Here is a 24,491-nt window from a genome sequence, read left to right as displayed (position 1 = left end):
AGCATCATTCCGATTTCAAGGCAATTCGCAATGGCACTCACGATTGTGTGTTGCATATGAAGCACTTGGAGGCATGACGAGAAGAAGAATGAGAGCTGATTTGCTACCATGCATCACACAAGAGTATGTCTCATGTTGCTTTTGGTATGTCTCTCTCTCTCTCTCTCTCTCTCTCTCTCTCTCTCTCTCTCTCTCTTAGCGGGACTTTAACCCAGAAGAAGAATCTGTTCTATCTCCAGCCACACATCTTACCGGTTGCCTGCTTGTACGGATCCCATGAAGCTCACGTGAAAATTGAAAATCCCTGCGACCCCACTCAAGCCAAGAACAACTGCACCTCCATTAGTTTTTTCTCTGCTCTCTCCCATCTCACCAAGCCTGCAGCAGGGTGCAAAACCATTTGATGCAAAAATAATTAATCCCAAGACAGACAGATAATGAGAAACAGACAGGAAGGGAGAAGGTTTACTTTGGAGACATGTGCAAACGCTAGTGCCAATCTCAATCGCTTCACCGCTGCCTGCAATACGTTGCATGCTTATCGTGTTTATTCATAAGTTTATAACCATTTTGTAAATTCAGGCGCTAAACGTCTTTCAATTCTCTTGACCTTCTACATGGCACATCCCTCTCTTCCCATTCAACCCTTCTCTCCATTCTATGCGTTAGATTAGATGCCGTGGGCCTTGCCTAACCATTTCCAAGGGGAGGGCTGGTTAGCAAAAGCAAACGGTTCCATCATTAGAAAAGCATGCAAATATTGAACTATGAATCGGTGTGCAAAGGCACATTGTGTGTGTGTGTGTGTGTGTGTGTGTGTGTGTGTGTGTGACAGAGAGAGAGAGAGAGAGAGAGAGAGAGAGAGAGAGAGCTATGCTCAAACTTGTAATAATCCACTGAAAAAGTTGACCCTCTATACACATTCAGCATGATCTCAAGCTCACTTTCAAACCTAATATAGCTCGTCTCTTCCATTCCCGCTAAATTAGAGCATAGAAGGAAACCGAACCTAGTGACAATGCTTTACCAGCTAGTCTAAACATTGTCTACAAAACTGCACGTATCGTGCACATCAAAACTAGGATCAATTTTTTGGGTCTACTAGTCTCCTGCTTACTCATGCCATTAGTCACCTACTCACCATAGTTCACTAATACATTAAATCCTGTACCATCCGGACACAAATTCACTTCATTCAATGTTCAGTCTTGCCGACACAGACCTCTCATCCAGACTTCTGAAACCTTGTTTTAGTAACCGACAGAACATGGTGCAGCTCAGGGAGATACCAAAACCAAGCTACTTCCACGAGCCCTTCAAAAGAGCCATCTCTCCCAATAAACATCGAAGATACATGAGAAAACTTGCACACTAATAACCAAATTAAAGCACATACAACAGAGTAATTATAAAACTGGCGAGAGTATGATACAAAGCATAGGCAGCTTGCCCATCCTTTTGAAGTGACAGGACTGCCTCATGCACATGCAACATGAAGCTTAGCATATGAAGGATAAATCAAGCAAAAAAAAGAAAAAAATACGCTTTAACCAAGCCCCCAGCAAACGGGAACAATGACCAACACCACCATTGCAACAATGGCAGAGAGCCTGGCACCATGAACAAACATGCAGCTTGCTTCTCTTTGGATTCTTCCAGAACAGGGAACACGACCTCAGAAGCGAAAGAAGGGCCTGTTGCCATCAGAGTTGCTCATGCCCAGAAGTAGAGCTGACCATTTCAATTTGGACAAAGAGACATGCTTGTCTTGTATGCAGCAGAACAAATTGAATGCTTCAGTTGTTTTTGTGTGTCGAGCTTTACCCTGTGGCTTTGTCCCATATATTCAACGTTTCGTTTATCTCCCTCAGTTCCGGACCATGACTGCTTGACTCGGCATGCTTTTTGAAGCAACCACTTCAAGACGCTGCCATGTGAGTTCTCGCCTTTCCTGAGCAAGCCTTGCTTTTACTTCCTCTTCCTCATACCTGCGCTTGCACTCCTGGAAAAGTTCCTGGTCCATTTCCAAAAACATCTTTCTAGCATTGAGGGTTAAGCTATGGACAGCCTGATTCCAATGACCCCTGGTGTTTTTCTCAAGCGCAGAGTAAATGACAGGTAGTATTACTGATCGATTCTGTGCAGCAAGGCTCACAATATGATCGTTGTTCCAAAGAAATAAGGCTCGTTCAGCAACCTGCATCATATGATTCATCACGTGCCATGTCAGATCCAAGAACAGGCAAATAGGAAAAACATTTCTTATTGCTTCAAGTTCTCAGTGTATCATAGGCAGCATGAGAGATTCCCTGAAATAGTCACATGGAAAGGGAGACCTCGACAAACTGAGAAACAGTTACCAAAGCTTTGAAAAAATGGTCGTTTCTTGTGATAATTGTCTTGGAAGACAAGGAACCGTTATAGAACACATGGAAACTTGAAATGGAGACCCAAAATGGGCTTTTCGTATGAGCTTTCCCTTAATGAAAGATATAAAAAGGCCAACATGAGTCCCCTTTCCAGCATAATTCCATCTTGCCAGTGGTGCTTGGGGAAGGACTTGGCCTTGCTAGATTCCTGTCTCACAAAAAAGTTTAAAAAGACACAGTTTTGGCTACTTCTGTGATTATTGCTAGATCTTTCTTTGTGGTACAAGAAGAACCAACGCTCGACAATACTCCAATCTTTATTCATTTGAAGGCAAGAATGCAGGCCCTCTCCCCCCATTAATATACCGTAGAATAAAAACTTACAAGTAAGTCAAGTGTAAGGCTAGTAGCATCCTTGAAAACTCAAAAGAGGCATTGCACATAGGTGCAAAAACTAGGGCTGGAATGTAACAATCTTACATCACCTCTGTTAGAAAAAGAACAGTAAGCAATCGATCTGCCTAGTCCTAGGGTGTCGTGTGCTACTACGCCTCTACGCAACTACCTGAGACAACCGTGAAGCTGGTCTGGCTCCCGTAGGAAATCCTAAACCAAAAATCCATCACAGGCCACCCTCTGAAAATCAACGCGATTGTCCTTGATTGTAGTACAGGGTTAGTGAAATTAGAGATATATGTAAACCATTCACATTCAATGCTCACATGCAGTTGCACATTTTGTGTCATACTATAAGCACATAATCCTGTTGTTCATGAACAGACCAAGTCACAGTAATAATTATAATCACTTAGTTTAAAACTTTACTCTAACATGGTCATATTGTTTGTTAGAGTTTATCGCCCCCTGGAAGGTTGGAGGAGCTGCAGGTGCCTCGGTACGTTCTAGAGGCAGTCCATATAGGGTGGGGGCTGTTTTACAGCTGTGCCTGGCTGACAGTGGGGTAGATTCTTAAGGAATGAAAAGAGGAGAGCATATAGAGGAGACAAAAAACTGAGAGAGAGAAAAAGAGAGACCCTAGGCACACATAAAGTGAAGCACGCATAGGTAGGGCTGTCACAAACTGTTGACATGTCAAGCCACTGAAGAACAGAGCCGACTTGCAGATCCCGACCGAGAGGCCTAAACCCTAGAAGCAACAGAAGCAGCGGAAGTAGTTTTACCAACTTGCAAAATCTTGCCGAGTGGCCTATCTTTAAAGAAGAGTTCCCACCAACTTATGGGACCCTATCCATTGGGGGCCAAGTGACCTAAAGATATTAAAATAAAGCAGAACCACACACACTCTATTGCATAGCAGTTGATAACGTGCAGGTCAGTATGGAAGACCCGGATTTTGCGCTGAACTGCTAACGTGGCAACTTGTACGGAATTCCATGTTTCACGATGACTGTACCGACGTGGCAGCCTGTACGGATTTCCGTTATTTACATTGGGCAGCTTTTAGCGCCAGTTTTTGAGGCCACATGCTTTTGAGTTTGAAGCTTTTCATGTAATTGCTTTTTATAGGCCAAGAGCCTTTAAATATGTGCCATGGGCTCATTCTCTGACACGCTTCCGAGTGAAGGGGCAGAGCATGGAGTACAAGCTTGTACTAAGTTGAAACAATATAAAGAAATATTGAAAGGGGCACCAAGGTTTGGGGCCAGTGCTTCTTGGGGTGGAGCTCCGCCACTCTGTGTCTCGTGTATCACGCGTGCATCTCTTTCAGCACCCAAAAAAGACAAAGATGTTGTCAAGTCAAGCGGAAGTGTTTAAGGATTTAGCTTGAATCTAGTACTCCACACAAACACAAGGTTACTTTACTTCACTTGAAAGAACTGAACTGAAATGAATGAAAGAGAGAGACACAATAAGAGATAGAGAAAGAGACGACACAGCATGTCGGGTCCCAACCACCCTCAAGGGCCTCCTTGCTCTATTGCTAGAGCAAGTACTTGCTTCATTTCTTGCACAAAATGCTGATACAATGATGTTAAATGCTGAGATGCTAATGGGTACTTGATGCATATGCTTGGTACTAGTGAGATATTGAAGGGTACTGCAGGTTCTTAGTACTTGGTACTGCAGGATCGACGACGACGACGAGTCAACGACGACGACGACGACGACGAGGCTAAGGCTGGAAACTGAAAAACGCTGACCTGCTATGGCTGAAATCTGAAAACGCTCGTGGTGTTGCGGCGAGGATCTGCAACGGGCTGAGTGCTGAAAACGCTGGTACTAGGGGCTGAAAACGCTGATGTCTGAGTCCCAAAAACGCTGATAGGCTGATCCAAAAACACTGAGGATGCTTGAGAGAAACGCTGGTTGGAAGTTGATACTGCGGGTCTTGCTGGTACTGCGGGTACTGACCTTCCTCGCCTGCATCTTCTGCTTTCTAGCGCTGCCCATAGGCTTCGTTTATAGGTACAAACTGTTGGGTTGAGCAGCTCTATTCAGCCCCCACGATTGCTTATACTTAAATGCCATGCTAAGAGGCGGTTCACACGCGGTAAAGTGCATGAATGCTAGAATGATTGTACTATGCAAGAGAAGGTATGCAACTATGACCGGCCTGGACATGCACATCCTGTTGGAGGCTCACAAGGGTGCCAGGCTAGGTCCTAAGCTAAGACTGACGATAGATTGTAGCAGAAGCTTGTCCACATAGCGCAAGTGAAGCGCGCACTTGACATCCCCCCCCCCCCCCCCCCCTGTTAAAGGTGAGGCACAACAACCGAACTTCTACTTGTGGATACTTTCTGGACTTCTGATGTTGAATGCTTCTGATGCTTGTGGATGCATTAACCAACGAAAACTCCTTCAAACTTGTGGATACTATGGACGTAGGTACTACTGCGATGTAAACACAGCCTTACTACTGTCGTAGAATACCAGCTTTGGTGCTAACTCTGCCTTGCGGGTAAGTAAGACCGCTTGAATAGTCCTGTCGTGTAAACATTGCGGGTGAAGATGAAAGGTAAGGGTGCTCGAAATATATCCAAGGGTTGCTTGTCGACGGAAGTGCATGCACATTACATGCAAATGCGAATGCAAAAGAGGTTTAGGGTTCCTTTCCTTTCTCCAACTCCTTCCATATCCGCTTACGAGGCAAGTAGATCTTAGTACTCAAGATCTGGATTTTCGTGTATTCGATGTCGATCTTTGATCAAAAACATAGCGATGAAGACGGGAGCGCGCCCGATGCCGATGGACTACGGTTGGGAGTGGCTAATCGGTCCGGGATCGGGACACGAAGATTCTTTGATGGAAAAAACTAGGAGAGGTTCTTTGGGTTCATGGTTTTGCTTGGGTTCTTTGGATTCTTGGTGTCCTTGGGATACTTGGGTACTTGGGGTTCTTCCCTTGAGTTCACGAAGCAGAAGCACGCACAGAGCTCTGATACCAATGTTAGGTGCAACGAAAGTGTTTAAAAATTTAGCTCCGATCTAGTGCTCCGCACAAAAACAATGTTACTTTACTTCACTTGAAAGAATTGAACTGAACTGAATGAAAGAGAGAGACACAAAGTGTAACAGACTTGGACACTCCAAGTCAAGAACTAACCGTGACAGCACCAAATAACCACTTCAAAACAATTCACAGATCACGATAGATTTGCACCGGCCCGGCGGAGTTCCGTGCCTAGAGATATTGGCCCCAAAGACTGGCGCCCCTTTCGGGATTTCTTTTTATATTAATCAGTTCGAAGTACAAGAGAGTGGATCGGGATTCACTCTCAGACTCTGCGTCCAGATGCTCTGAGAAGTGAGACCCTCACCACTTATTTAAAGGTTACAAGGGATGCCCAAAAGCAGAGCCCCAAAAGCTTTTAAAATCAAAAGCATCAGTTCTCTCTCTCTCTTAGAGAGTCTTTTTCTCTTTTTTTATAAAAAAAAGCAAAATTCGCGTCGCTCTTCATTTTCCAAAAAAAAAAAATTCTTTTTTTTAAAAAGTAGCCTCTGCGATTTCCGGAAATTAGGGTTTTTGGCAAAAATTAGGGTTTGCAGGAATTTTAGGGTTTTTGGCAGAAATCAGGGTTTTTGCTATCCGCCACGTCATCACTTTGTGACATACCCCCCTCTTGAAAGCATAATCGACCGCGATTACGCCTGCAAAACTCACAAAAGCCATAAACCGTTGTCAAGAGTTTTTTGGAGCAAGGGATTGCGCATATGTACATAACCGTGCATGGTGCATCAAATAAAGTATTGCCCATTTTCCAGAGCCAGGTGGTTACGTGGGGCCCACATGTGTACAGGTAGGACAAGGTGTACATAGTGCATCGATTTTCATCGCTACCAGTACCAGTGTGTTTTTTCTACAATAATGAGGAGTTGGTAGCAGGTAAAACTTCTCGAGGAAGCTATCCGCGGGCCGACGACATGAGGTAAGCGAGTGCGTCAGATGGCATCTAGTGGCGTCAGGAGGCCAAATGGGGTCAATACTTGCACGCGGAGGAGTACGGACATGACATGGGTGTTTTCTTGTGATACTTATGCAGAAAGGTCATCATGAGGACCATACTTTCGGGCCACTTCACGTGGTGGCGGGATGCATTATTGGGAAAAATTGAGTGCCAGGTGTGCGGATGATGCAAAAAGGTGACAACTATGTACTGCGAGGTCAGTTTTTGGCCTGTTCGGGGTCCGTTTGAGGTATCTAAAAGGCCAAGGGTGCGCAACTAATAAAGCTAAGTGTGGGAACTGAAAAAACAGAGAGAAGACCAGAAAAAACGTGGAGAGAAGAGGAGGAACAGCCGCAACTGTGTTTTTGGGGTTTTTGGAGCCTGTTTTGGCCGTAAACTGCTCATCCGAGGTCGAATTTGAGCACTTTGACATTGTAGACTGGGGTTTTGGGCCGTTCCGGACGCGATGGCGCTATCCATTTTGCCAAATTCCTCACTCTTTTTCTGTTGTTTTGGCTGTGTAAGTTTCTCCTATGAGCGAAGCTGCTGCTCCAGTTTGTGATTGTATCTGGTACATTTTACCCATATTGTGTGAGCTGTTTGCCCCATTGGTGTTGGCCCAAGCTCATTTGTATCTAATTATCAGAAGTTCTCCTCTTTTGAGCTGAGTTTTTTAGGGGGGTGTGTGTGTGTGTGTGTGTGTGTCCCTATGTGGAGTGGACAAGTGGATAGTCTCTCTCCTCGCACTCCATCGGTGTGCTCCCTGTCTCGGCCAGGTGTGTTGTGTAAGCCGAGTGGTGTCCCATAGTGTGTGTGTGTATCTTCCCAAGAGTGTGTGTCGGGTCGTTATAGAGGCGTTCTGTGTGTTTCCATCCCGCTCACACCGTCTTAGCAAACAGTGACTGTTAGTACCTACGTACTAGGAACACACATCTAGCACATGTACAAAATCGACAGTCACATCACACAACATCACAGGACATCACCAGACATCACAGGACATCACATGACATTCAACATTCATTCGGATCTTAGACCATGATTTATCGGCAATGTAGCTAGCAATCACATCTAGGTCCAATCGGGACCTCAACGATGTCCGATTGACTAACCCCTATTGCAACCATGTCTATTCGAGATCAATCAGACCAAAATGCTGCAGTCATTTCGTCTATCAGTTCCTGCACTCACAAGAAGTCGAAAAAAAATTAGTATCATTATCAGGAATTCCATTTCATAAAGTCATCCAACAGAATATTGTGAGCTCTCAGTATCCCTGCAGCTCAAAGAGACATCAGTGACTTTAGTATCAAAATCAAGGCATCTGTTGACAAAGGAGCGGAGTAACTCTCCTCTTGTACATCCCACTGCACCAGATCTTCGGCCAAGCTGAGTTTCTGGGTTCCGTTTCGAGTAGACTATGCTAAACCAAAACATCGAGGTAAAGTTTCACAATCCGAGGAGTATCTGCTAGGTCCTCCTCCTCCATCCACTCCGCATCAAATGCAGGAAAGTTCTTGAACTAAACAAAGAACCGCCTTCGGACTTTACCTTTCTTTGTATCGTTATGTGCCAAAATCTGTTCAGGAACAAGGATCTCCCCGTTTTCTTCCACTTCGGCTTGCTCATCAGGCACATCACCCTTAACAGGTTTCAAGAGACTCACATGCAATGCATTGTGAATCCTCCAAGTATCTGGCAGTTTCAATCGAAAGGAGAGATCATGTATCTTGTCAATGATCTTGAAAGGACCGTAGTATCGCATACTAAGCTTTGGAAAAAGCCTCTCCTTTCCCTTTTTCTTTCATAGGCGTGCCTTCTCAAAAGTAAGAGCACCCAATCATCCTCTTTCAGTTTCAAGTCGCGACGATGGCGATCCGCTATCTTCTTCTGTCGTTCTTGAGACTCCTGCAAAGTCTCGCAAACCTTGGCAAAAGCCGTATCCAAATCTCGCAAATATTCATCCACTTCAAATATCTAATCTTTCGTGCTCAGGAAGGATGGAACCTTCGCAGCACTTTCAACAATCTCACATGGCGTCTTCCCCGTCGAAGAGTGTATCGTGTTATTGTAGGCAAATTCCACCAAAGGTAAGTTCTTTTCCCATTGAGTCTTCTGATCCGAGATACAAGACTTCAATAAATCTAAAACCACTGAATTGGCAATCTCAAATTGCCCATCAGTCTGCAAGTGGAACGATGACGAGAACTGCAACCGCGTGCCAATGTTCTCCCAAATTGCCTTCCAAAACAAACGCATAAATCTGGGGTCTCTGTCGGAGACAATCGTCTCAGACGTGCCATGTAATCGGAAAATCATCGTGATCATTTTGTGTTCTTGGGAGATCAAAAATGAAATCCATTTCAATATTTTCCCAGGGGCGGGTGGGTATGGGTAAAGGCTATAACAATCCCTGTGCCTTATGCCTGCCAAACTTGACCTTCTGGCATACCAAGCAACTGTGCACAAACTCTTCCACATCCTTCTTGAGTCTCCGCCAAAAGAAATATCTCTCTACCCCTTTCATGGTGGTAGCAATGCCGCGGTGACCCGTAAACGGTGGACAGTGGCATTCAGTCATAACCTTTTCCCTCAACAGCTGTGTAACGCACAACATAGTCTTTTTCATCAAGTAGCCTTCCCGAAGGGAGTATCCAGCTATTGTCTCCCCATCCCGTACCCGTGTGAAAATATCTGCAAAATCTGTATCTGTGGCATACTGATCGACCATATCCTCGAAGCTCCTATGATGTATCGCGGAAACAGCCAGAACCAACGGTTTCCGAGACAAAGCATCTGCCACCACATTCTTTTGTCCCTGCACATGGACAATCTGGAAGTGGAACTGTGACAAGATGTTCACCCACCGCATCTGCTTTTCCGAAAGCTGCTTCTGTGACAAGAAGTAGCGCAAACTCTGATGGTCTGTAAAGACAGTAAAATCCGCTCCAAGTAAGTAATGCCGCCACTGAGTAAGAGCATGGATAACCGCCAAAAGCTCTTTCTCATAGATCTGTGCTGTCATCTCCAACCTGGAGAACAAACGGCTCTCGTAAGCTATGACATGGCCTTCTTGCATCAAGACCGCACCCAGACTACGACCACAAGCATCACAATATACTTCGAATGACTTCTGCAAGTCCGGCAAAGTCAAAATAGGTCCCATAGTCAATCTCTCTTTTAATGTCTGAAAGGCAGTCACCTTTGTGGGTCCCCACGAAAAAGGTACTCCTTTCTGTGTCAAGGTATGCAAAGGGGAAGCAACCTCTGCAAACTTTCGAATGAACCGCCTGTAGTACGAACACAGTCCCAAGAAGCTTCTAACTTCATGGACATTCCTCAAATCGGGCCAATCACGGATAGTCTCTATCTTGGCCGGGTCCATTTGCACTCCTGCTGCTGACACAATGTGTCCCAAAAAGTGTATCTCTGGTAGGAAAAAATCACTTTTCTTTGCATTAATCACTAACGTGTGATCTCGTAATGCTTGAAAGACTTGAAGCAGATGATCTCTGTGTTCTGTCTCATTCTTGGAGAAAACAATGATGTCGTCAAAGAAAGTGCCAACAAATAGCCTGTACTCTCGAAAAATCCAATCCATCATCCGGTTAAAAGTCGCAGGAGCATTGGTTAAGCCAAAAGGAATCACCAAAAACTCAAATAACCCAAAAGTCGTCCGAAAAGCTGTCTTGTAGACATCTCCTGGCGCTATCCTGATCTGATGATATCCACTCTTCAAGTCAATCCTGCTAAATCCGAGGATCCCTGTAACTTGTCGAGTATATCATCGATCCTAGGAATCGAAAATCTGTTCTTGATGGTGATTTCGTTGAGAGTGCTATAATCGATGCACATTCTCCAAGATCCGTCTTTCTTCAAAAACCAACAACACTGGAGAGCAATACGGTGAAGTACTAGGCTGGACAAGACCCTTTTCCAAGAGGTCTTTCACTGGGTTCATAATCTTTTCATTCTGTACTCGGCTCACACGGTAAGGTGGCCGATTTGGTGGCGTGCTTCCAGGTATCAGATCAATGGTCTGACCTTCAAGCCCTCTGGAAAGCAATCGGCATGAGTGTGGAGAAAAATCTTGGCGTTCTTTTGATCGGGTCAAAACATATTCAACCTTTATCCAGCGTTCAGTTCTCTCCCAAAAGAATGAGTAAGAAATTGAAGTTCATCAAGTACAATCTCTAAGCCCTTCATTTATCAAAGTTTTCTCGGCCCGGTAGTCAACCACGGCGTAGTTCTTGTGGTACTAAGGGATCCTGAGTAGAACGTCACTCGCGTGCCCTGAACACCCCTGTCATTGCAAACGAAGTTTGCTAATGCTCGGTGTAATGGCAACATCCCATCCGGGTGCCAGTCGAACTACCTCTGCCTGTGGCGTCAGTCTGTCGGGCGTAATTCCAAATCGAGCCGCCAATTCCAAGTGAAAAGAAGTTGGCCTTGGCTCCTTCAAAAGAGCTTCCTGATCCGTCACTTTGCCACAAAAGCGGCAAAGTTTGTACTTTCATTCAATAGATTCGGTGCAGGTCCCACGCCATGTGGTACCAATTCTGCTTTTCTATCTGCCTTTTCTGCCACATTCCTCAGCTGCTCTCGAACTCTTAGACCTGTCGTCGTCTTTATCATTCTGTTCTTTCTATGCCTTATTATGGCACTTCGCGGAGATATGTCCATGTTCCCCGCATCCAAAACACTTCCCCTCTCTGATGAAGCGAGCTCTCTTCTCAGGAGTAAGCTTGGGTCGTGCATCCTTTTTCTCTCGGTTGCTCTTTTTCTTTCTACTTTCATTCCCAGAAGTCTGTTCAGCTCGTTGTGTCATGGCCTCATCTATGGGGTAGGTCAGACTGCCAGAGTGAATGGCAAAGCCCCGCTTCGCATGACTCATCAACTCCTGAATAGAAGTTGACTTCTGTTCCAAGCAGTGATCTCGGATCTCTGTAGGTAGACCCAAGGTAAACCGCTCAATCTATTCTCTGAACGAGATCTTCTTGAATGAAGAGGCGGGTAGAAAAGAGCTCCAGAATCTTTCACAATAAGCATTGATTGTATCTTTCTTGGTCATCCGAAGATGGTTCCAAGCAGCTCGTACATCTCGTTCATATTCTTGCGTCAACCAAGAAGAAATAAAAAGCTTCTTAAATTTCAGCCATTTAACTGGCACACTCTTGTTAAAAGAAGCGTGGACCACCAAGTACGAGCATTCCCCTTAAGGTAAGAGGTAGCTCTCCGAATCTTGGAGTGCTCTGAATAGCATCCTCCCGCGAAAGCGATGTCTAACTGCTGTATAAAAGACAAAGCCTTCGAAGCATCTGAGTATCCTGAAAAGTATCAAACTTGATCGAGTGGCCACCTTCCTTAAACTCTCGGACTTTCTTGCTTTTATCTTCGAGAAAGTCATACTGGTTGGCTTTGTAAAAATTCTTCTTGTTCGCATAAAACTTTCCGTCATCGGAATCTGAGCTGTCTGTAGACGAGTCCTCAGTAGAACTGTCAGTCTCTGGGCGACATGTAGCCTTCTTTGCCTTTTTCTTGCCCTTTCCGAAGCTTTGTTTCTTGCTTCGCTTTTTACCTTTTCTGTCTTATTCGCTCAAATCCGAGGAGCTAGAAGAACTATCAGAAGAAGAAGAAGAACTGGGTACTCCCTCAAATCGAACACGCTTCTTCTCTTTCTTTGCCTTGTCAAAAGTCGACCGACGACCCAAATAACCTGGAAAGTCAGTGCTTTTCTTCTGCTTTTTTGCCGTGCTTTTTGGCTTTCTTTTGCGCGTCAAAAAGCTGAGCAATCCGTGCATCAACCACGTTCTCCAGTTCCTTCTCCGTATATTTTCTTGGAGGCAAAAGGTTTCTTGAGAGCGGGTTTCGGGAGTGGTGTTGTGGTTCTTTGCCACTCCATCTGTACCTCTTCCAAAGAGGTCCGGTTCATATATTTTGCCATCTTCGGGTCCTTGGCAAAATTGAGCATCATCTTTGTTGCATCGCCGATCAATTGACGTCGCTCCATCTCTTGCTGCTCCGCCTGAGTAACCCGAGGCGGGCCATACTCTCTGTCTGAATCTTCGTTGTGATCCCAGCCTGCATCTCCAGATGTAGAGGAAGTCGACTGATCATTGCCTGAAGCCATAGGTGCCGCGGAAAAAAAAATTCGGGGATCGGATTTCCCGTAGAAGAGAAATCGGCCGTGCTCTGATACCACTGTAACAGACTTGGACACTCCAAGTCAAGAACTAACCGCGACAGCACCAAATAACCACTTCAAAACAATTCACAGATCCCAATAGATTTGCACTGGCCCGGCGGAGTTCCGTGCCTAGAGATATTGGCCCCAAAGACTGGCGCCCCTTTCGGTATTTCTTTTTATATTAATCAGTTCAAAGTACGAGAGTGGATCGGGATTCACTCTCAGACTCTGCGTCAAGATGCTCTGAGAAGTGAGACCCTCACCACTTATTTAAAGGTTACAAGGGATGCCCAAAAGCAGAGCCCCAAAAGCTTTTAAAATCAAAAGCATCAGTTCTCTCTCTCTCTTAGAGAGTCTTTTTCTCTTTTTTTATAACAAAAAGCAAAATTCGCGTCGCTCTTCATTTTTCAAAAAAAAAATATTTTATTTTATTTTTTAATAGCCTCGGCGATTTCTGGAAATTAGGGTTTTTGGCAAAAATTAGGGTTTGCAGGAATTTTAGAGTTTCTGGCAGAAATTAGGGTTTCTGCTGTCCGCCACGTCATCACTTTGTGACACAAAGAGAGAGAGAGAGAGAGAGAGAGAGAGAGAGAGAGAGAGAGAGAGAGACGACACGGTGCGTCGGGTCCCAACCACCCTCAAGGGCCCCCTTGCTCTGTTGCCAGAGCAAGTACTTGCTTCATTTCTTGCACAAAAGACTAAACGCTGAGATGTTGAGATGCTAATGGTTACTTGATGCAGATGCTTGGTACTATTGAGATATTGAAGGGTACTGCAGGTAATTGGTACTTGGTACTGCGGGTTCTTGGTACTTGCTAATGCGGGGTCGACGACGAGGCTAACGCTCAAAAACGCCGATCTGCTATGGCTGAAATCTGAAAACACTGGTGGTGTTGTGGCGAGCATCTGCAATGGGCTGAGTGCTGAAAACGCTGGTGCACCCAAAGTGTGTCGACCATAAAAGATGGCACAAGCAGGTATATACGAGCTAGGCTCCATATCACAGCAATATTGCCACATGAAGTTTCGCCAAGGGCCGGTTTGGGTTCTGAGCCGGTTTGGACACTTTGGGAAATGTGCCACCATGTGTTTTTTGAAGCTCGACGAGGTTTGCGGATGTAGTATGCACTGTATGAAGCTGACCAGAAGCAATGGTCCCTCAATTGGGCTCATGGTTTCCAAGTCGAGCAGCTCTATTCAACCCCCACAATTTGGAAGATGAAGAGTCACTTGTAATTAAATGCCATGCCAAGAGGCAGTTCACACGAGGTAAAGTGCATGAATGCTAGAATGACTATACTGTGCAAGAGAGGGTATGCATGTAACAAACTGTTGACGTGTCAAAGCCCTGAAGAATGGAGTCAACTTGTAGATGCCGGCTGAGGGGCCTAAACCCTAAGAAGAACTAGTAACAGAAGAAGAAGTCCTACCAACTTATGGGGACCCGTCCGATGGGACCCCAAGTGCCACAAGTGATGACGTGGCTGCCAGAAACCCTAATTCTGTTGAAACCCTAACCTAAAATCAAAAACCCTAATTTTGCTAAAACCCTAAACCTAAAATCAAAAACCCTAACCTTGATTTGCTGATGTGGCGGGCTAACACGTGGCCTGCTGTATGGACGCCAGTGCAATTTACGAAAAGCTGGCAGCTCTTGGCATTGCTTTTTGGACCAGGAGCTTTTGAGTTTAGAAGGCTTTTCACTGTAATTGCTTTTTAGGCCAAGGGCCTTTAAATAAGAGGTTAGGGCTCATTCTCTGGCATGCTTCCTGGAGAAGGTGCAGAGTCTGGAGTGCCGGCTTGTACTTTGATGATGCAACATAAAGAAATACCGAAAGGGGCGCCAAGGTTTGGGGCCAATACTCTCCGGGGTGCAATCCCGCCACTCCGTGTCGCGTGTGCTCTCTCTTTCAGTTTCAAATGTTATTGAAGTGCTAAAAGTCTGTTCAATCTGTTCTTTTCTATTGGCACGTGATGCCCGTCCTGTGACAATGCAACTATGACCCCCGACCTAGACATGCACGTCCTGCTAGAGGCTCACAAGGGTGCCATGCTAGGTCCTAAGCTAAGACTGCCGCTAGACCGTAGTAAAAGCTTGTCCACATAGCGCAAGTGAAGGGCGCACGTGAAAGATGTGGAAAAAACCTAAAAACCCCATAAAAATGAGTAAAGATGGGAAAACCCACCTCCCGTCCTAAAATGACCGGACGGAACCGCTTAGAAGGTTCCGGCCATGGAATCTACATGCAATGCAGTGAATGGCCAGCCCAAGAAGACCACTAGCCACACAAGAATGCCAAAAACTTTGAACCAACGAGGGATGAGACTCTTGACACCCTCAAAAGTTATCAACTTACAATCAACCTACAAAAACCTCCAAACTTGTCCACTTTAGAATTAAGCGAGTACCCATGAGAGAATGTGTAGTGCGAGATATGCATACCTAGATGAATCCAAGATAAGCCCAGATTCACCCTTAAAGGAAAGTGCAAAATATAGACCCATGGTAGTCATCCACAAGACAATATAACCATCCCAAATAGCACAACAATGGAAGGGCTTGTCTTCCATAGTTTTGCCACCAAGGGGAAGCTTTCTTGAGGAGTCTCGCCTGAAGAAAGATGGGCCTAAATTGTGCATGTAGCTACTCATCTCATTGTCTATGGCTAGCTACTTGTCCTCTGTCTCGACATAACAAGGTATCATCCGAGTGCAAGGTCGATAAGGGGGTCTCCTCAATTAGGTCTGGCGTCTTGTAAGGGGATAAAATATAGCATCCATCCCATAAATGGGACGGTGCATATACGTCCATCATGTCTCTACAATAGCCAAGATGTACGGCTATCTGCAACTCACAAGACACATATGAAACAGATACATAGGAGCAGCGGCAAATATTGTGTCACATGCGCATTTCACTTGCGCCACGTGGACACGCTTCTGCCACAGTCTAGCATCAGTCATAGCCTAGCTTAGGACTGAGCCTGGCACTTTGTGAGCCTCTAGCAAGACGTGCATGTCCAGGCCGGTCGCAATTGCATACCTCTCTTGCACAGTACAGTCATTTCAGCATGAGCATTTTCCAAAGCATAGAACCCTTTTTTGCCAAAGTACACATTTTTCACTTATTTATTAATAAGTGACTTTTGTTGGAAAAGTGGGTAGGGCAAATTTCTAAGAACCTATACATGAAGCCCCTTGGGCTGTCACAAGACAGGCACCACATGCCAATAGAAAAGAACAGACTAAACAGACTTTTAGCACTTCAATAACAACTAAACTGAAAGAGAGAGAGAGAGAGAGAGAGAGAGAGAGACGACACGCGACACAAAGTGGCGGAATTTCACCCCAGAGAGTATTGGCCCAAACCTTGGCACCCCTTTCGGTATTTCTTTATATTGCATCAACACAATACAAGCCGATACTCCAAACTCTGCACCTTCTCCAAGAAGCTGCCAGAGAATGAGCCCATGGCCTCATATTTAAAGGCCCTAGGCCCCAAAAGCAATTTACATGAAAAGCGTTTCAAACTCAAAAGCATCTGGTCCAAAAGCAATGCTCAAAAGCTGTCAGCGTAAATCACGGAAGTTTGTACAGCTACCACGTCAACAGTCAGCGCAAAACGCGAAAATCCATACAGTCTCCCACGTCATCATGTCAGCGTAAATTGCGGAGATCCATACAGTTCTACCACGTCATCAACTAGTTGCGCAAGCCTTTGTGTGCGTGAGTGTGGGTCATGTTTTATTTTAATGCCTTTATGTCTCTTGGGTCCCATCGGACAGGGTCCCATAAGTTGGTAGGACTTCTTCTTCAGTTGTTGCTTGTTCTTCTTAGGGTTTAGACCCCTCGGTCGTGATCTGAAGGTTCGCTCTATTCTTTAGGGACTTGACACGTCAGCAGTTTGTGACATCCCCCTTCTTGAAAGAAAGTAATCGTCCGTGATTACAGCATATCTGCAAAACAACTCAAGTTAGCTTAAAAATTTTCCGTCGGTCATTTTGAGGGACAATCAGTTTGCTATTTTTTTGTTAAGGAGTTGGCTTCTCCTTCCGGCTCTTTTGATCAAGGAATTAGCTTCTCCTTTTGGCTCTTTTGATCAAGAAGTTGGCTTCTCCTTTCGTCCAAATGGGAACTCTTGATATACTGGCATAGTAAAATTAGCCATCACACCTAGACCGCACTGATCTTCCACGGGTGTCTTGATGCACTAAAATTACATACCGAGGAAATCTCATCTAGTTAGGAATATTCAATAGTTGGCACATCACAATGCAACACAAATGCTCACATATGCATGTTACAAGCATAGTTACTCGGAACGGGGAACGGGAACGGCGACGGGATCCTCGCGGAACGGGGGAACGGCTAGGGGTCTGGAACGGGAGGTATAAGAAACACCCAAATAGTGCATTTTTTAGCTCCTTGTGTTTAAATACAAGGAGTATTAGAGTGCTTTGACTCTAATACTCACAAAAAACTCGTTTTGAAGACCATTCAACCTTGCTATGACTAGATGATGAATGAGAGAGAGAGAGAGAGAGAGAGAGAGAGAGAGAGAGAGAGAGATTTGAGAGAGTGGGAGGGAGAGGAAGAGAGCTTGAAGGCTTGAAGCCTTGAGCCTTGAGAGGGAGAGATCTTGAGAGTGTGAGAGGGAGAGATCTTGAGAGTGTGAGAGGGAGAGAGAGCTTGAGCCTTGAGGATTAGCTTGTGGAGAGAAAGGGGGAGGGGGGTGCATTTTATGAGTCCTCGAGGCCTTGCACACTTCAAAAAGAAGCCCAAACATTTACTTCAACTTTTTCAATTTTTTGCCAAATTTGTTTGTAGCCGTTGGCCTTTCCAGGGGCATTCTGGAACGTTCCGGAACGGCCGTTCCGGTTTGCACTGGCCACCCGGAACGTCAGACGTTCCGGGACGTTTCGGAACGTTCGGGAAGGGAACTGCCCCTCGGAACGCCGGAACGGGGGCTAGGGGGCGTTCCCTGGTAACTCTGGGATGAATGCCCAATTGATTGTAGCCACTTAAACCATCCATGAAATTCTAAAATATGTGCCGAGCCACATCTTCGGGCACACGTTTGGTGAAAGGTGTTGGAAAGCTATCTGGGATTGTCACCTTGTTCAGAGGGTGGTAGTCGACGTAGACACGGATTTTATTTGATGGGTTCTTGGGCACTAAGACCATGAGTGATAGCCACTTGGAGTGCTCCACGGGCACAAAGATACCTGTTTCTTGCATTTTCTCTAGCTCTAGTTTGACAGCTTTTGCATACTTGAGGTTGAGCTTGTAAGCACGGCCTCTGACTAGCTTAGCCCCCTCGACCAGAGGGATGTGTGGACGCCTAGTTCTGGTGGGATCCTTTCCAAATCTTTGCAAGACAAGGCAAAAACTTCCTGGAAAGAGTGCATAAAAGAAACTACCTGGTCAAGCAGCATCGGGTGATCCCACAACCAAGTGGCTAAAAGAATGGGTTGAGGGTTGTCAGGGTCCCCGAGGTTGACTTCCTTGACAGGTTCAGGAGGGAGCATTTGCGGGATTGTCTTAGAGGAGGAAGACGTCGCCGCTTCTTGGAGTTTTGAGACATCATGAGCGGGTGTCTGATCAATATTGAAATCAACATATTCTTCTTGTAACCATCCTTGTAGAAACTTGTCGAAAGGTAGTTCATCAGAGACAAAAGAGAGCTTTGCCTTGGTCGGGGAGTTAGGCACAGAGGAGGTTGAGAGTTGGGGGATCTCTTGTAAAGGAGATTTCTTGCCTCTTCTGTGGTCCTTGATAGGCTCACCAAGCTCATAGGCCTCGACAGTAGGAGCATCTGAGTCAACAGCTTCCATGACCTTGACACCTGCTTTTGGGCTAGGTAGCACACTTGGCTTGGCTACTGCAAGGACATGTGAAGATGGGGTATCCTCAGGCAAAGATTGAATATAGACCACATAACAAGGCATAGACTTTGTAGCTTCCAACCACTCAAGCCGGTCCTCCTCTGGCCTGTTAGGTTGGGTAGGCTGTCCTAGTTCCACCTAGACAAGGGCGAGAGACTAGACCAGCTAGACCAAGCTGGATGAGGTGAAGATGGACTAGATTGAGTTGGAGGAGAGGGAAGGTGGACTAGACCAAGCTAGTCGAGGGCGAAGGTGGACTAGAGCAAGATGGACCAGACCAGCAGACTAGATGAGGCAAGGGGCTGAACCAGCTAGCTCCTCGACCATATATGCTCAGTGGAGTGAGACTTCAGTTGAGGTCCCACCGGGCGTGCCAAAAAATGAGAGCACTTGTAGCAAGAAAAATGTGTCGTGCTCTCTACTGTGTGTGCTCCTTAGTGCAATATGTGTGAAACCTCACTCCAACAGAAAGAAAACACAATAGAGCAATGGAGCAAGCAACTCAAAGACACAACAGACTCAAAACTCAATGGAAGTTGAATAACTCATGGAACCAGTACAGCTCTCGCTGGCACTGTACTCAGCTCCAAGCCCAGGACTCACAGGTACAATGGGGGTGTTGAGGCTCCACGGTGCAGGGAGAGTGCCGATGTGTAGACACAAGACACAAGACTCTAGACTCATAGAAGTGTATGCCTATGACGACTAGAAGCAACTACAAATATATACAATCATAAAGAGCCACCAACGGCTAGCAAAATATCCCTGACAGTCCAGCTAAGCTACGTCTATCTTTGAGCTATGGCGGTGTGGCAATGCACTCAGCTCCAAGTCCATGACTCACAGGTACAATGGGGGTGCTGAAGCGCGGTGCTAGACACAAGACACAAGACTCTAGACTCATAGAAAGTATATGCCTAGGACCATAGTTACCCGGAACGCGGAACGCGGAACGGGAACGGGAACGGCAACGGGATCCCCGCGGAACGGGGGAACGGCTAGGGGTCCGGAACGGGAACGTCGCGGAACGGGAGGTATAAAAAACACCCAAATAGTGCAATTTTTAGCTCCTTGTGTTTAAATACAAGGAGTATTAGAGTGCTTTGACTCTAATACTCACAAAAAACTCGTTTTGAAGACCATTCAACCTTGCTATGACTAGATGATGTGAGAGAGAGAGAGAGAGAGAGAGAGAGAGAGGGAGAGATTTGAGAGAGTGGGAGGGAGAGGAAGAGAGCTTGAAGGCTTGAAGCCTTGAGCCTTGAGAGAGGGAGAGATCTTGAGAGTGAGGGAGCGCTTGAGCCTTGAGGATTAGCTTGTGAAGAGAAAGGGGAAGGGGGGTGCATTTTATGAGTCCTTGAGGCCTTGCACACTTTCAAAAGAAGCCCAAACATTTACTTCAATTTTTTCAATTTTTGCCAAATTTGTTTGTAGCCGTTGGCCGTTCCAGGGGCATTCCGGAACGGTCCGGAGGCGTTTCGGAACGTTCCGGAACGGCCGTTCCGGTTTGCACTGGCCACCCGAAATGTCAGACATTCCGGGACGTTCCGGAACGTTCGGGAAGAGAACTGCCCCTGGAACGCCGGAACGGGGGCTAGGGGGCGTTCCCCGGTAACTATGGTTACAAGACACAACAAACAGCGCCATTGAGCACTCCCCCGAGAAAAACGATCTGCGGTATGAAGCTACTCAACGACTACCTCATCACTGCCCCGCAAATAACCTAAAAAAGTCCGGGCCATGAGCTCAGAGGACGGTACAACCAAACGCTCCCCAGACCGCAGTCTGCGTCACTTGGAGGTTCAAGCATACAACCAAACGCTCCCCAAACATCGGCCTGCATCGTTCGGAGGTTTTCTAGCATGCAACGCAACGCTCCCCAGACATCGGTCTGCGTCGTTCCAAGGTTTTCAAGCATACAACGAAACGTTCCCCAGGCATCAGCCTGCGTCATTCCGAGGTTCAAACGATACCAAAACAGTATTTCTCACTTCCCCACCCGGGAGTAAAATTACTAATCAATGAAACCAGTATTAGAACCAAAGTCAAACAATTCAAATCGGCACCAAGACAGGTTCAAAACAAATACCATCCATTTCAAACAAATTCCAAACAGGATCACCAAACAAGTTCTCAAACAAATTTCAAACTTAATAAGTAATCTAGACATGAGTCGAGCTCAAAAAGTCAACTGACTTTCCATCCTGAAACCTCCACCAAAAATTAAGGTTAGGTTCATTCCATAAGGTCGTAGCCGACAGCAGCATGGTCCATCAACTCTTGGACAGACAGTGTTCCTCTGCTGGCAATGGTAGTCCCAAGACATAGCAATCACACTGAACCTCCAAGGTCATCAGCTTGTAGAGACATCTACTGAGAGCTGTCGAGAAATTTCAAGTTATAATCTGCTAGGGTTTCCATGGCAAGCATTTCAAGATACCCCACTCTGTCAAAAGTTGCACTCCGAAGGAAGATGTCAGAAACTATATAACTTTGGGCAAAAAATTTCTTGAAAGCTTGCCAAGTCCTTGGAGCGTGCGGCTTGGTAGCTATAGACTTCCACCACTGCATGGCACTGCCTCTGAGAAAAACAGCACCTCGAAACAAATCTTGGATCCTTCTCTTTGCAAAAGATCTTTATGGCTTATGCCCTGTCACAAAATGCTGACGTGTCAAAGCCTAAAGAATGGAGCCAACTTACAGATACCGGCCGAGGTCTAAACCCTAAGAACAACAAGTAACAGAAGAAGAAGTCCTACCAACTTATGGGGACCCCGTCCAATGGCGCCCCAAGTGACATAAAGATTAAAAATAAAGCAAGACCCGCAACTGATGACGTGGCAGTTTTCGAAAATGCACTGACATGATGACGTGGCAAGCTGTACGGATTTTCGTGTTTTGCGTTGGCTGATGACATGGCAGGCTGTACGGAATTTCGGATTTTACACTGGCAGCTTTTGAGCATTACTTTTTGGCCAAGATGCTTTTGAGTTTGAAGGCTTTTCACTGTAATTGCTTTTTAGGCCAAGGGCATTTAAATATGAGGTTAGGGCTCATTCTCTGGCATGCTTCCTCGAGAAGGTGCAGAGTCTGGAGTACTTGCTTGTATAGTATTGATGCAATATAAAGAAATACCGCAAGGGGCGCCTAGGTTTGGGGCCAATACTCTCTGGGGTGGAATTCCACCACTCCGTGTCGCGTGTGGTCTCTCTCTTTCAGTTCAGTTGTTATTAAAGTGCTAAAAGTCTGTTCAGTCTGGTCTTTTCTATTGGCACGTGGTGCCCGTTTTGTGACATGCCCTCTAAGATATGAGCGATGAAGGTGGGAGCGCGCCCGATGCGCGATGAAGTAAGGGTGGGAGTGGCTAATAAGTCCAGGGTTGGAGCACAAAGCTAAAATTTTCAATAAACTTTGGAAGTGCGATCTTGCTTTGTCTGCTCTTTGGTAGGACCGGTATGCTTTCAGAAAAGCGCACGCATGATGCTCTGGCACCACTGTCACAAGACGAGCACCACGTGCCAATAGAAAAGAACAGACTGAACAGACTTTTAGCACTTCAATAACAATTGAACTGAGAGAGAGAGAGAGAGAGAGAGAGAGAGAGACAACATGCGACACGAAGTGGCGGAATTCCACCCCAAAGAGTATTGGCCCCAAACCTTGGCGCCCCTTTCGGTATTTCTTTATCTTGCATCAAAACATTACAAGCCCGTACTCCAGACTCTGCACCTTCTCCAAGAAGCATGCCAGAGAATGAGCCCATGGCCTCATATTTAAAGGCCCTAGGCCCCAAAAGCAGTTTACATGAAAAGCCTTTCAAACTCAAAAGCATATGGTCCAAAAGCAATGCTCAAGAGCTGCCAACGTAAATCACGGAAATCCGTACAACTGCCACGTCAGCAGTCAACGCAACACAGTACAAGCCGGTACTCCAAACTCTGCACCTTCTCCAGGAAGCATGCCAGAGAATGAGCCCATGGCCTCATATTTAAAGGCCCTAGGCCTTAAAAACAGTTTACATGAAAAGCCTTTCAAACTCAAAAGCATCTAGTCCAAAAGCAATGCTCAAGAGCTGCCAACGTAAATCACGGACATCCGTACAACAGCTGTAACAGACTTGGACACTCCAAGTCAAGAATCAATCACCACAGCACCAAATAACCACTTCAAAACAATTCACAGATCACAATAGATTTGCACTGGCTTGACGGAGTTCCGTGCCTAGAGATATTGGCCCCAAAGACTGGCGCCCCTTTCGGTATTTCTTTATGTATTAAAATCAATGTCACAGTACAAAGAGCGGTTAGGGTTTCACTCTCAGACTCTGCGTCCAGATGCTCTGAGAAGTGAGGCCCTCACCGCGAATATAAAGATTTCAAGGGATCCCAAAAGCAGAGCCCCAAAAGCTTTCAGTTCAAAAGCAGTTTCTCTCTCTCTCTCTCTCTCTCTCTCTCTCTCTCTCTCTCTCTCTCTCTCTCTCTCTCTCTCTCTCTCTCTCAATGAGAGCAAAATAAAGCAAATTCTCTCTCTCTCTCTTCTCAATTTCCCTTGCGTAGCCAAAAAGCTGCCAAAATTGCGTTGCTTGCTTTTTTTTTTCAGCTTCCACAAATTCCGGGAATCCATACCTACTGCCACGTGGCATTTCCCGCCCGATTAGGGTTTTCCAACCACTTGGGGTTTCAGCCAACAGTTTAGGGTTAGGGTTTCCAAAAAATTAGGGTTTCTGTTGTCGGTAGCCACGTCATCACTTAATGACAACTACCACATCAGCATTCAGCGCAAAACGCAGAAATCCGTACAGTCTGCCACGTCATCATGTCAGCGCAAATTGTGGAGATCCGTACAATTCTACCACGTCATCAGCTGGTTGTGCAAGCCTTTGTGTGTGTGTGTATGGGTTCTCCTTTATTTTAATTCCTTTATGTCTCTTGGGCCCCATCGGACGGGGTCCCATAAGTTGGTAGGACTTCTTCTCTTGCTCTTGCTTGCTCTTCTTAGGGTTTAGGCCCCTCGGCCGTGATCTGAAGGTTGGCTTTGTTCTTTAGTGACTTGACACGTCAACAGTTTGTGACATGGCACCAGTAGAAGGCAGATCACCTGGGAGCCAATAGGAGCACAAGACATACCAGCTTCAACCCAGCGTTTTCTCACAGGAACCAGCTCGTGAAAGCTAGTGTTTTCAGATCACACCAGCCAATGTTTCCATATCAGACCAGTCAATGTTTTCAGATTGGACCAGTCAACGTTTCCAGATTAGACCAGTCAGCATTTTCAGCAGATCAGCTAGTGTTCTGCAGTTTTGAGCCAGATCAGCCTGGCGTTTTTGCATTGCAGAACCGCACCCTCATCGGTAGTTGCAGATCAGCGCCCGTCGCAGTGCGACAGTAGCAGAATCCCTAGCGTTTTCAATTTCAGCCTTGACGCTATCATCATCGACACCATTGTCACCGTCGACGCCATCGTCATCAAAACCGTCGTCGACCTCCCGATCTTCGACACCGAACCATCGTCGACCTCCTAGTCTTCGGCAGTAGGACCGTCGTCGATCTCTCGGTCTTCGGCAACAGAACCGTCGTTGACTTCATCCTCTTCGAGATAGACCTCATCGTCGGCCTCACCATCGTTGACATAGAACCCGTAGT

The 24,491-nt window shown here is 46.0% G+C and overlaps 1 protein-coding gene across 2 annotated transcripts in view; it reads right to left on the bottom strand.

Annotated features, from left to right (window-relative positions):
• Positions 1 to 1,351: 1,351 nt before the first annotated feature.
• LOC147448689 (serine/threonine protein phosphatase 2A 57 kDa regulatory subunit B' beta isoform-like) overlaps positions 1,352 to 24,491 on the bottom strand; it is a 35,879-nt gene continuing 12,739 nt past the window's right edge. Inside the window, exons 2-3 of one of the 2 annotated variants that reach the window (XR_015189377.1) lie at positions 2,361 to 2,577; positions 2,061 to 2,197 (exon numbers count right to left, since the gene is read on the bottom strand). Coding sequence is in view for 1 of the 2 variants with exons in the window: in XM_086521224.1 (XP_086377350.1) it covers positions 1,868 to 2,197 (330 nt within the window). In the remaining variant the exon portion in view is untranslated. Of the gene's footprint in view, positions 2,198 to 2,360; positions 2,578 to 24,491 lie in introns of both variants that reach the window. The other variant, XM_086521224.1, reaches the window with a different exon arrangement.

This window comes from Adiantum capillus-veneris, chromosome 10 (genome assembly GCF_014529385.1).
Source record: "Adiantum capillus-veneris isolate H3 chromosome 10, ASM1452938v2, whole genome shotgun sequence".
Classification (NCBI taxonomy): domain Eukaryota; kingdom Viridiplantae; phylum Streptophyta; class Polypodiopsida; order Polypodiales; family Pteridaceae; genus Adiantum; species Adiantum capillus-veneris.
Note: the sequence above shows the minus strand (reverse complement) of the source record. Positions and strands in the feature narration are given on the sequence as shown.